This window comes from Camellia sinensis, chromosome 12 (assembly GCF_055761805.1).
Source record: "Camellia sinensis isolate YWXY chromosome 12, ASM5576180v1, whole genome shotgun sequence".
Classification (NCBI taxonomy): Eukaryota; Viridiplantae; Streptophyta; class Magnoliopsida; order Ericales; family Theaceae; genus Camellia; species Camellia sinensis.
In genome coordinates this window covers 54673575-54689497 of record NC_138972.1, presented here as the reverse complement: position 1 = coordinate 54689497, position 15923 = coordinate 54673575, and the positions used below count along the sequence as shown (strand labels likewise).

Here is a 15923-nt window from a genome sequence, read left to right as displayed (position 1 = left end):
GTCCCTTAACCCCGCCAAGGCGCTGCCCTAAGACCCGCCAAGGGGCGCTGCTCCCTGGATCCTCGCAAGCTGACCGGGCAGCTCGACTCCCGATCGGCTTAGTCGAAGTGGCAAATCATGAAAGAAAGATCGAAACCGGGATCGCTACAAGGGCGAATTACATTAACGATTATTGTAATTTGAGACTTGTGTTATTTTAATTCCTAATATTTCAATTGTAATATATTTGGTCCTAAATTTTGAATATCGTTTCAAATAAGGACAATTAAAAACATTATTGCTCTATTTCAAGGGCAAAGTTGTCAATTTGATAAAATATAAACTAGGTTGATAAAAATAAATGTGAAAAAATTATTTCAACCCACCATAGATAAAATTACATAAAAATGATAAATCTTTTACATTATTATTTTTTTTATCAAATTAATTTTTAATATGTGTTTGGATGATAATCATGTAATGATTGGTCATTTTTGTTGATATATATATATATATATATTAATTATAGTTATCATGTAATAGATGGGTATATTTGTTGTTAACAAATATTTTTGGGTGGTTATAGTGTAATGGATGATTATTATGGTTATCATGTAATGGATGACTATTAGGTTTTTAATGTGTAATCGATTTATTTAATATGAAATATTTTTAATTTTTAATTTTTAATTTTTTGATATTTTGAATTGGTTTAATAATGACATCGAAATTGTCCTTATATTTGACATTTGAAAAAAAAAAAATAAAATTATTTTTATATGATTTTATCTTCTGAAAATTATTTTTATATAATTTTATTTTTGAGATGGGAGAAATAATTTTTTTATATTTATTTTCGTTAAATCTCATTTTTATTTTGTTTTATTTTTATTATGTATACTATTGAGTATATATATGTGTAAATTTTATTGATTGAAAATTGCATATACCTTCGGCCTCGCAAGATCAAAATCTTGGGATTAGGGTTTAGGGTTAGGAATCAATTTCTAAATCTTCACCAGAGAATGAAACTTGATCATCGCCGACCGGAAGAAAAGATGAATAGCGTTAGCCCATGGAAACGGAAACGCCCTGAACGGGAAGGTAAAAACATTGGCTGGACAAATTTTTGTCGTTATATATATTTTTATTTTCTAATAATGATGATATAAACAGGTTCATTCGTAATTCCGCGACATAGTATTGGGGAGAGGTTTGACCATTTTGTATATGCTAATATGGACGTAGATATTGATACCAAAAGAGCGGCTTTGAAAGCTTCTCCTTCAGTTGTTTGTCTTACATCCCTTACAGGTGGGTGGTATATACCACATTATTATGTCATGCTTTATTGTTCTTCATGTTATCCTTCATATACGTCATTGTCAGCGGCTATGTTAGAGCATCTCTAATTTCATCTTTCTTTCTTTTTTTATTATCAAATTTGGGTAAACAATTGGTTGAAAACTTAATTTGATATGGGATGCTCCAATAGCTTTTGATCAAATTTAACTAAAAGCTTGATTTGGTAAAAAAAAAAATTTGAATACTCCAATCCTCCCTTAAAAATTTCATCAAATCCTTTTTAAAAATTCCAACATTGTCCCCAAAAGCTTCTTTCATCAAATTTGGTGATTATTTTTTCCTTGATTTGACCCGAGTATCCAATACGTGTGCGTGTGTAAGCGTTAAACCTTCAAAAACTTAGATCTTGGGATATTGGGGGTATGTATCCAAAAATAGGATACGGGTATGGGGACTCATACTATTTTTGGGAACCTACAAGAGAAAAGAAAAGAAATAATTACTTAAGTTACAAGAGAAAAGAAAAGAAAAGAAAAGAAATGATTGCGATTTTCTCTTTTTTGTTTGGATGAGTAAGAAATAAAAGGAAAAAAAAAGATTGGGATTTATCTCCTTGTTTGGTTAGATTTCACAATGGAAAAGAAAAGAAACTGTTTTATGTTATATTACCAAAATAATCTTTGTATATTTTGTCAATCATTTTATTTCTTTTATTTTTATAGGGACAAAATTGGCATTATGAAAATATAAGAATATGTTGGTTTCTTTTCTCTCCTAATCTCTCCACTTTTGGGAAGATTGAAAATGAGAGTTATAAGAGAAATGAGTTTTTTTCCATTTCTCTCCACTTAAATTATCCAAATAAGTAAGAGAAATACACATCTCTCTATTTATTTTCTTTTCTTTCCAAGTCACTCAATCCAAACATAGTGTCATTATGAACAGTTATATCTGTTAAATATTATACTATAATATTTTTTGATTAAGTTTTATAAATTATGTAGAAATGTGCTTGAAATTCAATAGGATTTAGGAAAAAATAGAATTTCTTTCATCTATTGTTGGAGGCTACAAATGTTTTTTTCCTAGCAAATTTGAGTTTCTTATTCATCAAACATTGTAAAAAATTGGAGATCAAGTGTCCAAATTGGGTATCGGTGTCGTATACATATCCCACATCCTTATTTTTGTCATATTTGGTGGACATGGGTACTTTGGAGGAACTAGAAAAGTCCATGTAACACAGGTCATTGTGTTTGACCTTGGGGTAGGCAACCAAGGCAACTGACTTGGGCCCCTGGATTTTGAACCATAGTTGCATGAAGCAGGAGCGAGGGAGCGAGGGCCCTTACAGAAGAGTTCAAGGTTGGGAGTGGTGGAAACCCTTATTTTTTTGCTTTGTATTTCTAAATCCATTCATACCATTCTTCCTTTAATTAGATGTACTCGTTCATACTTTGCTTATTTTGTAAACTCAACTAATTGACAATGAAAGTTTTCATTCTTGCATGTGCTTTCATGTTTATACAAATGCTATACACACATGTAGAGACTTTGCTTATTTATTTCAATGTCTAGGTGGGAAGATGTTTGCATGTTCTGGGACTATAATAGAATGCGAGGATGTTAATGGAACATTCATCAGTACCATTTTAACTTCTGCGACTCTCCTAAGATCACCTATTGATGCAAATGCTATACTAGATGACATTAAGGTGGTTGTTGTTGTTTTATTTTTTATTTATTTATTATAAAACACTTGGCATAGTACAATACTATTCAATGTTTTTCAATTAGCTAAAAGAACTTACTATAATTTTTTTGGGTGGGTATGATTTATTATTATTGCAGGTTGATGTTTATGTAATGAATGATAATCCATTTAACGGTCATGTGATTGCTTATGATTTTCACTTCAACATTGCTACTATTAGTATTGAAACAGATGTAGCATTACCAACTGCAATCATTAGACCTTTGGATGATTCAATCTCAGTAGATCCAAGTGAGATCTCTGGTGCTGGGGACAATGAGGTGGCTTACAAATCGTTTCAGCTTCATCGTCATTCAAATTTATTTAGACTTTGTCCGGGAGATATGGTTGTAGCCATTGGCCGCTCCTGTGGTAGAACCCGTGACCTTATGGCTGCACCTGGCAAATTCAGGTACACAGTAAATTTACTTTACATGTTTAAATTTACGTTATTACAATTTTCTTACACAACTAAGAGAATGTAAGACATATCTTAGTGCATGTACAGTCTGTCAAAGATTAATTGTATACGATATCCATTACCCAAATATTGCATTATTTTTTGTTGATCACAGTGCTTGTAAGTGGCATAACAATTATTCACACTTGCTCTTTTTCTGTCTGTGCAGTCTTGACTGCTGCAAATTTGATTGCAAAGAGCTTTTCAGGGCAAATTGCATTATTACAAAAGTAATAATTTCTCTTTTTTCCCTCTCTCTTATAACTATATTGGTTTTGGTTTTAAATTGGTGGTGAATGATGATGAATTTTTGTCTTTTAATTTTTCTTGGTATGCTATGCCAAGAAGCACAGACATGGATACAACAATTTAAAAAAAAATGTTGGACACGACACGTAGGAGACTTGTACAAAATGTTTAATTTTATATATTTATATCTCATAAATAGAAATATATCATTTGTAAATAAAAAAATTGCAATATAACACCAACTTCTATATATTTAGGAGTTGTTTGGGATGAACTATATAAGTGCCCTTTTTGATTCTTTGGATAAAAAAATAGAGGAAAAAAAGATGGTTGTTTGGGATAACTTTTTGACTTTTTACGAAAAAATGTGTATTAAAATATTGTATAAAATAGCAAAATTACCGGATTACCCCTAATGCCCCCTATGCGTGTACTGATAGTGATTGCTTAGGAAGCCATATAGTACTCGTTGCTTTGAAGTTGTGTGGTGGACTGGACGGTGCTGTTCGGCCCGTGAGAGCTTACCACGGGTCCTGCTTCGATAATTTAAACCGTTCAATGTGTAGAACTCGTCGAGTACTATATGTTTGTGAAAAATCAAGTTGATTGGATATCGATAGCTATCTCATCGGATTATTTTTTTGTCAACTGTTAATTTATCCACCGTCTATTTTTTTTTTTTTTTTTTTTGTACAAAACTGATTTGATCATATAGCTATCGATATCTGATCAATGTGATTTTTTATAGGAATATAGCACTCGATGAGTTCTACACATTGAACGGTTCAGATTATCAAAACGGGACCAGTGATGGGCCCCCACGGGCTGAACAACACCATCCTGTGTAAATTTTTTGTGCACCCGCCTGTGTAAATTTATACTATCACTTACCATCACTTCAATACACAGTTGGCTTGTACTTGGCCTGTGTAAATTTGTTTTTTTTTTATAATTTTTTTTATAATTTTTTTTTTGTGAATAATGATAACTTTTTGGCTTTTTTAGTAATTTTTTGATTTTTTGTCTTTTATAGAAGATGCCAAACAAGCACTTATAATGTTTTCCTTCTGTCATTATATGTTAAGTTATTTTTTTCAAATTTATATTTAGTTTCATGTGTTTAATCGATGAACACATGTATTTAAGTGATGGACACGTTCGTCCTTCAAGTGTTCGGGTCTAAAAATATTTGAAAAAAAATAGGGCATGTTTTGTCGAGTGTCGGACATGTGTCGGGAAAGTGTCCAACAAGTGTTGGTGTCCATCGGACACCGACACGACACGGATATACCACATTCTTAGAAGTGTCCGTGCTTTTTAGGCTATATGTTTAGGGTTAGAGGTGGAGTAGATGTTAACTTGCCCCCACACCTCCTTGCCCTTATTGGAAGGAAGTTGGTAAGAGCTCAATAGGGTTAGGGGCGGATTTTCGTTCAGACTCCATTGGGATTCAGGCCGGAGTTCGCATTTGCCTTCAAAATCCGCTCCAAGTCTGGCTAGTTTATATTATTATAATAAATGTGTAATCCTAATTTATTTCCAACAATTGCTTATATGTTTATATATATGCTGAATGTAGTCCACATTTAGGCATCCAGTATGCGGTAGAATGTAGAGCATACATGTTGAGAGTGCAATCTGTCCCTAGAGTGTTGTAGAAAATAATTGATGTATGCTGTGTGGTATGTATGAGTTAATGCACTGTGCTTTGGGTTTTATTTGAGTAGATTGTATGTATTTTTAGCAATCTTTCAACTAATGATATATTTTCTTTGATAGAGTGGTATTGGGGGACCCCTTATCAATCGTTATGGAGAAGTCATTGGAGTCAATTTTTATGATGATGTTTGTACCCCTTTTCTACCGATCAATATTGTTTCCCAATGCTTGTTGCAATTTAAAAAAAATCGGTATGTTCTCCAAATCATCATAGCTTCCATGTCTGTACTTTGCTTATTATGTGTTGCTAGATATCCTCAATTATGTTCCCCCCCGACCCCTCCCCAACACACACACTGCTCTCACAAAAAAAGAAATATGTAGTTTGGAAGTTTGTTAGATCTTTTGTGAAGTAGGTACTAAAAAAAATGATATATGGGAAGCATTATGAAGCCGTCTTAGAGGGTCTAATGGTTTGTATCATGGCGTAGGAAATCCCGTCGACCTTGGCTTGGCTTGGTAATGACCAATCTTTATGCGGCAAGTGTAGGCAAGTTGGAAAAGATTATCTCGAAGTTCAATATTTCCAAAGGTGTTCTTGTTGAAGAGGTATGTTCTTTGCTACACCTTATTTTAGATAGATCCTGATTCTTTGGGGCAAAATCTTTTGGACAGAGAAATGCTATTTATCACCGGATTTATTTCACCTTATTTCACTTCTCATGTGTACTCATGCAATAAAAGCCACTTGTATGTGTAGAACCCACTTTATTTGAAACTAGCTTATCATGCTACATAGGAAACCGCATTAGAGGTGAAAAGTTTGGTGAAAAAAAACAGTGATATTTAGCAGCCTTCTTTTTTGGATGTTCAAATATGACATAATTACAAGAAATTTGAACACATCTAGAACATTGAGTTTTTGGTGTCAGAATAACTGCAAATTGCAAAATATTTATTTAGATATCTTGTTTCAACATGGTGAACTTCTCTAGTAGAATGCTAAGTTAAATGATATAAAGTTCTTTATCCTTTTTCTAGTTTTACTTTAGTGTTGGCATAAAAGCAATGAATTATATGTATATAATTTGGGTTTAATGTACCATTAGGGATAAGTTCACATGTCAAGCAATGAATTCTAGTCACAGTGTTTTTAAAAGCTCGAGGCGTACCAAGGCGCCGAAGGTCTCTTGGGGCTTAAGGGCAAGGCGAGGCGCGCTTCATTGCTTCATTGCAGCAAGGTGCAGCTTTTCGATAAAAAATAGATATATTAACATAGACTAATGATTTAGATATCAACATAACCAAAACGCAGCATACACAACTTATAAACACCTGAGACAAATAATTTAAAAATAAAAAATGAAAGAACTAAAGCAAATAATAATTTTTCAAAGCCCAAAAAAGATCATATCATTCCAAATGCAAAATAATCAACATTCATTAAAAGCACCAATATTCAAGTTTAGTTTAACTATCTCAAAACATCAAAAAGGAGAGGAGAAGAAGAAAAGAAAATTGGAACCTGGAAGGAGAAGGGAGAAAAAAAAACCTAACCAAAAATATATATATATATATATATATGAACCAGCAGGCTGGAAGAAGAAAAATAAGAAAAGAAAAAAAAAAGAAAATTTAGATGTATCGACCATTTTTTTTTTGAGTTTTAATCAAGTGTGGCTGCACATATTTCCATTTGAGAACTGTTATCCACTGTGGCAGCACATATAATTTCATCTATGAGGCATAGACACTTCAAAATAGGTGTCGTAGCGGTGTCGGACATGGGGACATGTGCCGGACACGTACAAGACTCGCCATTTGGCATGTCCCATTTTTTTTGGTATGGGACATGGAAGTGGACATGGCAGGGTCAGAAAGCTCTAATGGAAGCGATAATCAGAAAGCCGTAATCAAAGAGAAGAGACCTCATCGAAGCCCTAATTAGAAAACCCTAATCAAAGAGAAGAAGCGACCTAATCTAGAATAAGAAGAAAAGAGAGAGAGAGAGAGAGAGAGAGAGAGAGAGAGAAGAGAAGAGAAAAGTGAACCTGCAATTCTGTCATCGATCTCGTCTCTCGTCTCTGTCATCAACCTCCATTCATCAAGCGTAATCAATCGTTGATCTCATCTCTCGCCTCTCTCTCTCTCCCTCCTCTCATCTCTCTTGTTTTTGTCGTGTGTGTCTCTCTTTCTTGTCTATTGTATATATTTATACACAATAATAAATATTGTATAATAAATATATATACAATAGACAATAATAAATATACAACATTTTTTAAATATCATATATATATACAATATTTTTTTATGTATAATAAATATCATATTGTATTCTATTTTGTTTATTTAAATATATATATATAATTTTTAAAAAATAGAATTTTAATTATTACAAATACATATATATAATTAAAATAATAGAATTTTATTTATTGCAAATACATATATATAATTAAAAAAAAAATTTCCATGTCCCCTACCTTTGTTGTGTCCCTATTTTTTTTGAAATCGCCGTGTCCCGTGTTTGTGCCTATGCTTCATAGAATTTCATCATAGACCAAAAAAAATGTAAAATTGTTGAGATTAAAACAAAAATTAAATAGCAGAATATCAATAAAGCATGCTCTAAGAAGCACGGACACGGATACGAATGCGAGCATGGGACACAACAATTTCAAAAAAAAATGGGGGCACGGGCATGGACATGGCAGGGACAAGACAATAAAATATGTTTTCATATATTTTTATTTTCTATCTAGATTAATATTACCATCCACAAACAATCAATATTAACAAAAACTAACTCTAATTCTATAATTTTAATTTTTTTTTTTAAACTTTTAAATTAACACTTACAATTTATATATATTTTTATGGTTGATCTATTAAGTATTTAAATCTAAGAACAAAATATTAAATATTCAATGTTCAACATTTATCAAAAACACTAAATAAAATGGGGTAAAAGATAACTTGGTATGTCCCCGAAGTGTCCCCGGTGTGTCCCATACTTGTACCCGCCGTGTCTGCGTGACCCCGAAGTGTCCGTGTATCCGATACGGACACGGCACTTGTTTTGAAGTGTCGGTGCTTCATAGAGAGTGCTTTTTTGTGCCTTGCACCTTGTACCTTGTGCTTTAAGCCCCCCAGGTGCATGCCTTGGTGCGCCTTTTCAAACGTGCCTCGCTTGGGCTTGTACAAGTCGAGGCAGCTGCGCCTTGCACCTAGGCGCGCCTTTTACAACACCGTGCAGTCACCTCATCTTATTCTCTGTCAAGTCGAAGAAACCATTTCAAACACCTTTTGCACCCCTTGCTGGATGTTTGGTCCTTGCCAGAGCTGGTGCCACATAGGATTGTGGCGATAATAAATGTTCTAAGAGCTTGCGGATTGGTTTATATATAATCCGGGGTTCTGCTGGTTGTGAGGTTTGAAACAACGCACTTAATAAATATTACTGTAATGACATTTCATTACTAAGGGTTGTATTTGTGTTTTACAATTGCTGGCTATTTTGGAGTTTCAGCTTTAGGCTATTTGATCATAGTAGTTTAACCTTCCTACATGAAATAAAAAGTAGCAATTATTTATTAGCCTATTTTTAATATTTCCCCCTTAAAACTCCATGCTAATTTCTTCTTTTGTTAATTATGTTCAATAAAATTTTGTAAGTTGTTCATTAGTTTGAAGTGTTTGATTGTTAGATAAGATAAATATCTCAATTCAAATTTTTAAGATGAGAGTTAATTGCCAAGTGTGCATACATATGTATGTGTGGATGGATGTATGCATGCATGTAATGCCCTTTTCAGTTGAGATATTCCTACTAATTGCAGACTGCACTACCTAATCTTCCAAACTATCAAATAGGTTATAAAAGGATCCCCTGCTGAACGAGCTGGAATACTCGACGGTGATGTTATTGTTCAATGTGGAAAAAAGGTGGTTCAAGGTTTTTTGGAGGTATATCACTTTTATCATTGTTGTTATTATGCTCCATTGTAATACTTCAATATATAGAAATGCCCCATCAAAAATGAGGGGAAAAAGATAATTAACTGTGTTTTGTCTTCCTTTTTCTTGTGCTTTTTGTTGCTTTTATAATAGTATAATCCTTTCCTCATAACTATCTTCATTCTCATTATTGTTGTCATTATGATTACCATCAGCAATTAGCATATAAATGTCATCCCAACGAATTAGGTGCACAATATCCATTATTGGTGATTTCAGTTAGATTTAACTATTTTCTTTGTTTCCTTGACGCTTGAAGTTTATAACTGAAAAATGCTAAGATTTTGTTTTGGTGGATATCTTGTATTGCATGTGATTTACCAATTGTGCTGTTCGCCATGCTTATATTTGTCAGTGTGTTTGTAGTTTGGAACAATATTTTGAAAACTGGACTGGTGAGTGAACCGGAAAAGGGACCGAATGGACAGGTCACTGGTTTAATTGTCAGGTCAAAGTGATCGAACCGTGACGTCATAATTAATAATATATAATAAAAAAATATAATTATAAATTATATATATAAAAAAAAAATATAAGTACAGAAATAAAAATTGTTACATAGTATTTACTAATAATATTTAATAAAGTCATAATTGATATAAAAAAAAAATCTTTAGTTTTAAAGAAATTAAAAAATTTTAATATTTCCTCTAAACAAATTGATTGAATACTAAATTTAATTTTGGAGGGAAATAAAATTTTCAATTCTCCCTACAATCAAATATGATTCAAATAATTTGATTGAATCTGACATAAAATTTTTAGGTTTTTTTTTTTTTTTTTTGGATAAATAGAATTTTTAGGTTCTCTTTGAACAATCTTTTCCTATAAATGGGAATAGAATTTCGTAATCTTTTCAAGCTTCTAATGAGACTCCTCATGGGAGGTGATTCTTGAAGTAAGAGTTTTTAGTCAAAATTTTGATATATATATATATATATATATATATATGAAAGAAAAAAAGAAAGAAAAAAGAAATCAAAAATTTGCAACCAGCAGGTTAATTGAAAACCGGGACCGGTTCACGGGCTGTACCACCGGTTTTTCTGGTTCTTGCAAACAAGCTTGGTTTTTGGCCGTCTGGACCGGACCGGAACTAGGTCTGGTCATCGGTTCTATTGGTTGAACCAGCCGGTCCTGTCCGGTTCTATAGACATTGGTCTGGAACTTGTGAACGAAGTGGTGATGAAGAAAGTTTTGAGCACAGACAATCCTTTGCTCTCTGATCCATCAAAATAGTAATAATAATAATATAAAAGTGCTAATAATAAAACTAACAATAATATTAGTACTAATAGTCTTAATGTTTTAGTAGCAGCAGCAACGGCATAGCAACAATGATCATAATAGTAGTAGTAGTTATCATAATAGCAATAGCAGTAACAATAATTGTAATAATATTACCAATAATATAGGGAAAATAGCAAAGGATATATAATATCATGTTAGTTACAACCTTTCTGGAAATAGCAGATTTCATGAGAAAGGAAAACTAATATCAAAGAGTTGGTACCCATCTCTCTCTCTCTCTGAGCTGAGCCGTAATCCATTCCGTTTCTGATGATTGAAACTTTTTATTCCAGGAGCCCTTCCTCTGATGATTTAGCGTAAACTCTCAAGGTATGGGATTAAAATTTAATGGCTGATTTTGTTGTCGTCCCAAGCCTGAACTCAACACCAAACTATATCATCTTTCTCACCCATCTTCTCTTCCTTTCTCAAAAACCAAACAAACCTCTTACCTTTTCTTCTTTTTACTTAGTGGGCTTTTTAATTAGCGTTTAGACTCCGAGACAGCAAAATGGAAAGTGAGGTTGAAAATGGGAGTGTGCTTTACAGCCCGAGGTGTTGCAGCCTCTTGCTTTGTTTCCCTAACTCATCTCTATTTTGCCATAACCCAGCTCTATCTTTTGGCCTAACCCATCTCTCTGTGTTCACCTAGTCTCTCCTCGTCCTTCTATAAGGCCTGGTTAATTTTTGTTGTCAAGCCCGTATAAGTCACCAATTTCGCTATTTTGGTTGTCAAGTCCCTATAACTGGTTTGCTGCATCTTGGTGAGGTATAGTGGTGTTCTTTTGCAATTTTGGTCTTGGGTACATTTGAGTGTACTTTTGTTAGCTTGGATTTGGGGTGCTATCACTTGGTCAATCCTTATGGTTAGCTACTTAGATCAAAATGAATTGGTGTGTAGACAAAAAGAACGTTTCTTGGTTGGAGGTTAACTGAATTAGTAAAATTCAGGGTTGTTCATTGGTTAAAAGTCAAAGCATGATGACATCTGACAACAGTGAATAATTTTGTGATCAACATCAAAGGACTGAAGGCTTATTTGGTGTGGAGTATGAAATCAGGTCCCAAAAGACACATAAAAGACATTATCCGGTGGTGTCCTATTCAATTAGGAGTATTGAAGCTGAATAATATTGATGGTCATCAAGAGGAAACCCTGGCTAGGCTTGTGTAGCATGGCTTTCTAAACAAAATAACAATTGAAGTGAAATTTTTAGGTGGTTGATTACAATCAGGGGATTTTGTCCATGTCTTCGTAACATAGATTTCAATTACGCATTTGGTATTCATTGTAACACTGTTGACAAATGACAAATTTCGTATGAGCTGTCTTGGTTCGAGTGGTTGGGGGCTAAAAGCTTCCTATATAGGTGCCCGGTCTTGTGATAAGTCGTTAAAGTAGTTAATTGTGGGACCCATTAAGTGGCTGAGTGTCATTTATGGGATGCCTTTGTTGTCTATTGACTGCCAATAACTATTTTGCTTTTTCATGATGAATCTTGTTAATATTTTTCTTTTTAGTTTGGTTTCCTACTATTGCTCATTTACCATTTGCATTATTCTCCTATTGTTGGTTTAATCTCTTTCTCCTGCTGGTATCAGTTCTATAATATAATATGGAAGAAGGTTGGGAAAACTGTGGGGGTGATTGTGATTAGAGAATCATATGCTGCCCGTTTGTATCTGGAAGTGTTTGTTGATGAGACTAGAGCGGATAAAGTAAATAGGTAAATATTTTGTATGCTTTTTGATATGTCTACATATATATATTTATATCAATCTTTAAAATGGGTGTGAATTCATGAGATTCTTTTGTCAAACCAAACTGTTTGGTTCTTTTGATTGTTTTATCTTTATATTTGCGATGCAGGGTAAATTGCATCTATCCGCCTGCATTTTAATGTTGGTTAGAATGTCCTCGGCACACTTTTAGTCGAAACAGTCTCTACATATTGAAATTGTGAAATTTTCCCCGTTAGTCTGTGTAAAATTTACCCTTGTTTTTAAACATGGGAAAATTTTAACCCACATTAAAGTGCAAGTGGGCAGTCCTTGCAATAAATTATAGTGATTTATTAGAAGAGTAAGATTCTTCTTTTTTTAGTATTGTAGAATTTATAATTTATAATTTTTGAGGAATCATTTGGCAGACATGAAGTGGTTTTATTAGCATTTTTTTTTTTGGTAGGGAGGTTTTATACTTTATGATTACAATTTTTATGCTTCATTCTGATTTTGTATCATGTAACTTGTCTTCTCAGATGGCCAGTACCTGAAAAATGCAATGCTTCGGTTGGAAGAATTCGATATCAGTATCGATAATATGTTCTTTGTGCAGTGGTGTTTTGTTGGGAAGGTTCAAGTTTTCACGAGGCTTAAAAGAGAAATTTTATTTGGAGGCTTTTTATATTTAAACTTATATTGTCATATTTATTAGTGTTTTTGTTAAAAAAAAAATATTTATTAGTATTTGGTAAATTATTATGTAAACTCACTCAGTGACTAAAATTTGGAGGTTATTTAAAGTGTTTAGCTATGAAAGTAAAGAAATTAAGGGCTTGTTTGAGAAGATGGGTTGAGGCTAAAATAGCCATATAAGACCAAATATGCTATTTTAGCACAATAAAATAAAATATCACATCCAATCCATAATCATTATATTTTTCTCACAAAAAATTCAAAAAAGCCAAAAAGTCTTTCCAAACGAGGTTTTTTAGTCTCAGGTTAAAATAGTAAAAAAACCAACTCACTTCACAAACGAAGGCTAAAAGTGTCAAAAGTTATCAAATAAATGTCAACATATAAATTCAAAGTGAATACTAAAACGGGGTGGTCAATTCTATGTTCAAATTGGTAGGGGGCTTGCACCCAAAAAATTTTGTTGGTAAGGAGCTCTTTTTAAAGTGAGCTTTCTTAGAGCTTTTCTAATCGTTCATCAAATCTTTCAACAAATTGAAGTAAAACTTTAAGAAAAATTTGATTTGATTTGATATGATGCACTTTAATTGTTTTCAACAATTTTGTTAGTCATCCAGTCAGTTGTTCGACGTAAAGTAAATTTTCTAGTCAAGTAAATTTTCTAGTCAGTTGTCCGACGTAAAGTAAATTTTGATCAAAATCTAGTCATTCACCTAGTTGTTTCCCAATTACCCATTTGGTTGGTCATTCACCAATGGTCAATTCTGAAATTTGATGAAAGGTAAAATGTTTTCTCAATTTGATGAAAATTTTGGCACTTCATTTGATATTATTTTGGTGATAGGATTGGAGTATCGTTTTTATTAAATTTAAATTTGATAAAAAAAAAAAAGTGAGTAAATGTTATAGATCATCTTAAAGTTACCTGTCATTTTTCTATTTTTTCTGAGAAAACGGAAGATAATATCATTTATATCCAAAAAGGAATTACATTGAACTAGAACTCAATGTGTTTAGAGAAATGTGTTTAGAGAAAATACATTGAAAATACATTGAACACACAGGTTAAGACACTCTCTAAATGTGTTTAGAGAAAATACATTGAAAACAAAGATGTTCTAATGCTTTCTCTTCTACTCCACACCTTGAACACACAGGTTAAGACACTGCGACGCATCAGAAAATTTTTAACAGGTAATTATATGTAAAATCTTCCACGTAAAAAATGCCCATTTTGGAGGCATCCTTGACTTCCACAACTTCTTCCAACACCCACTAAAGACCCAATTACCTGAATGATGTACCGTCAGTCCCTCTTTCATAGCAAGAAAAAAGCCAGATTTAGGTCTCCACACTAACTGGTCATGTTCATTAACTTGGGGGAGATTTATATTCAAAACGTAATTTATCATATTTACTGGAAAAAGAGTTTGAATCAAAGGTTTTCACAACGACATATTGATTTGATTAATAAGGTGAGCAACTTTAAAGTATCTGAACAATCTACCCCTCCCTCTTCCTATCATCTCATCATTAGTTAAAGTAGGAATCCATTGATCATCAAAAGCATCAATACTTTCACCATTTCCGACAACCCAACTCAAACCCTTTTTAAGAAGATCACTTCCCCAAAGAATGCTCCTCCATGCCCATGAGCAACCTGATTTTGGTTTAGCCTCCATAAACACATCTTTCAAACAATATTTTGCCCAGAAAAATCTACTAATAAGAGATTGGGGATTCTGAATAATTCTTCATGCTACCTTAGCCAGCAAGGCTTGATTCAACAAACACGGATCACGAAATCCAAGACCACTTGCTGCCTTTGGTAAGCAAAGAGTATCCCATTTTTTCCAAGTAATTCCCTTACCCTCAGAGCATTTCCACATAAAGTTTCCTACAATACCGCGAATTTAACAAATAAAGTAACACATGCAAACGGATTGAAAGAAGAGAATGTCTAACCAAAACACATCTCCCAGCAAAAGAAAGAAGACTACGTTTCCAACGCGATAGCTTCGCAGAAAATCTATTCAGAATATGTCTAAACAAATCCATTTTACAAGACCCCGCACCCAAGTACATACCAGGTCTATACACCAATCTTATCCCAATACAATCACTAAGAAAACCTCGCTGAGCCAATCCCATATTAGGACTAACAATCAGTTCAGATTTATGATAATTGTTCCGTTGACCTGATTGATCACAAAAGGCTTCCAAAAACCATTTGAGCCACCAAATAGATTCCAAATCAAATTCCATGAAAAATAAACAGTCATCCGTGAAAAGAAAATGAGAAATAGCCGGTGCATCACGACTGATACAAATCCCTCTACAAAGACCCTGGGACGCAAGAGAATCTAACCCCAATGATAAAACTTGAGTTACTAGAATAAAAAGGTATGGAGATAACGGATCCCCTTGCCTCATATCAATTTGGCCCTTGCCTCATATCAATTTGGCTGAAACCAATAAGATTGTTGAGAATTCACCAAAATCGAGAAAGATACCGTTGATATACATTGGTAAATCAACTGAATCCAATGTGGACTGAACCCCAAAACCTCCAAAATTTTACAAGAGAAATCCCAACTCACCTGCTCATAAGCCTTGTTCATATCTAACTTAAGAGCGAAGAAAGACTTATTCCCCCCTTTCTTTTTCCTGACAAATTCCATTAATTCATGAGCCATCAAAATATTATCCGTAATAAGATGACTCGCAACAAAAGCATTTTGTGATGGGTGAATCAAGTCAGGCAAAATTTTCCTCAACCTATTCGCTAAT

The 15923-nt window shown here is 33.3% G+C and overlaps 1 protein-coding gene across 2 annotated transcripts; it reads left to right on the top strand.

Moving 5' to 3' along the window:
• Positions 1-858: 858 nt before the first annotated feature.
• On the top strand, positions 859-13265 carry LOC114270630 (putative protease Do-like 14). 2 transcript variants are annotated; one of them, XM_082898634.1, is made up of 10 exons: positions 859-1083; positions 1156-1293; positions 2863-2999; positions 3136-3449; positions 3667-3727; positions 5526-5656; positions 5897-6014; positions 9282-9374; positions 12318-12442; positions 12977-13265. In XM_082898634.1, the coding sequence occupies exons 1-10, from the start codon at positions 1005-1007 to the stop codon at positions 13035-13037; spliced, it is 1257 nt and encodes a 418-aa protein (XP_082754760.1). In that variant the 5' UTR covers positions 859-1004; the 3' UTR covers positions 13038-13265. The 2 variants fall into 2 exon arrangements, with proteins under 2 accessions (XP_082754760.1, XP_082754759.1); XM_082898633.1 differs by lacking the exon at positions 12977-13265 and adding an exon at positions 12586-12868 and having other exon boundaries at positions 894-1083.
• The last annotated feature ends 2658 nt before the right edge of the window (positions 13266-15923 follow it).

Bases quoted from the DNA above. Each gene is read 5' to 3' on its own strand.
- LOC114270630 (XM_082898634.1), top strand. From the start codon at position 1,005: ATGAAACTTGATCATCGCCGACCGGAAGAAAAGATGAATAGCGTTAGC. The intron at 3,000-3,135 runs GTGGTTGTTGTT...TTATTATTGCAG, and splicing joins CTATACTAGATGACATTAAG to GTTGATGTTTATGTAATGAA. The intron at 12,443-12,976 runs GTAAATATTTTG...TTGTCTTCTCAG, and splicing joins AGAGCGGATAAAGTAAATAG to ATGGCCAGTACCTGAAAAAT.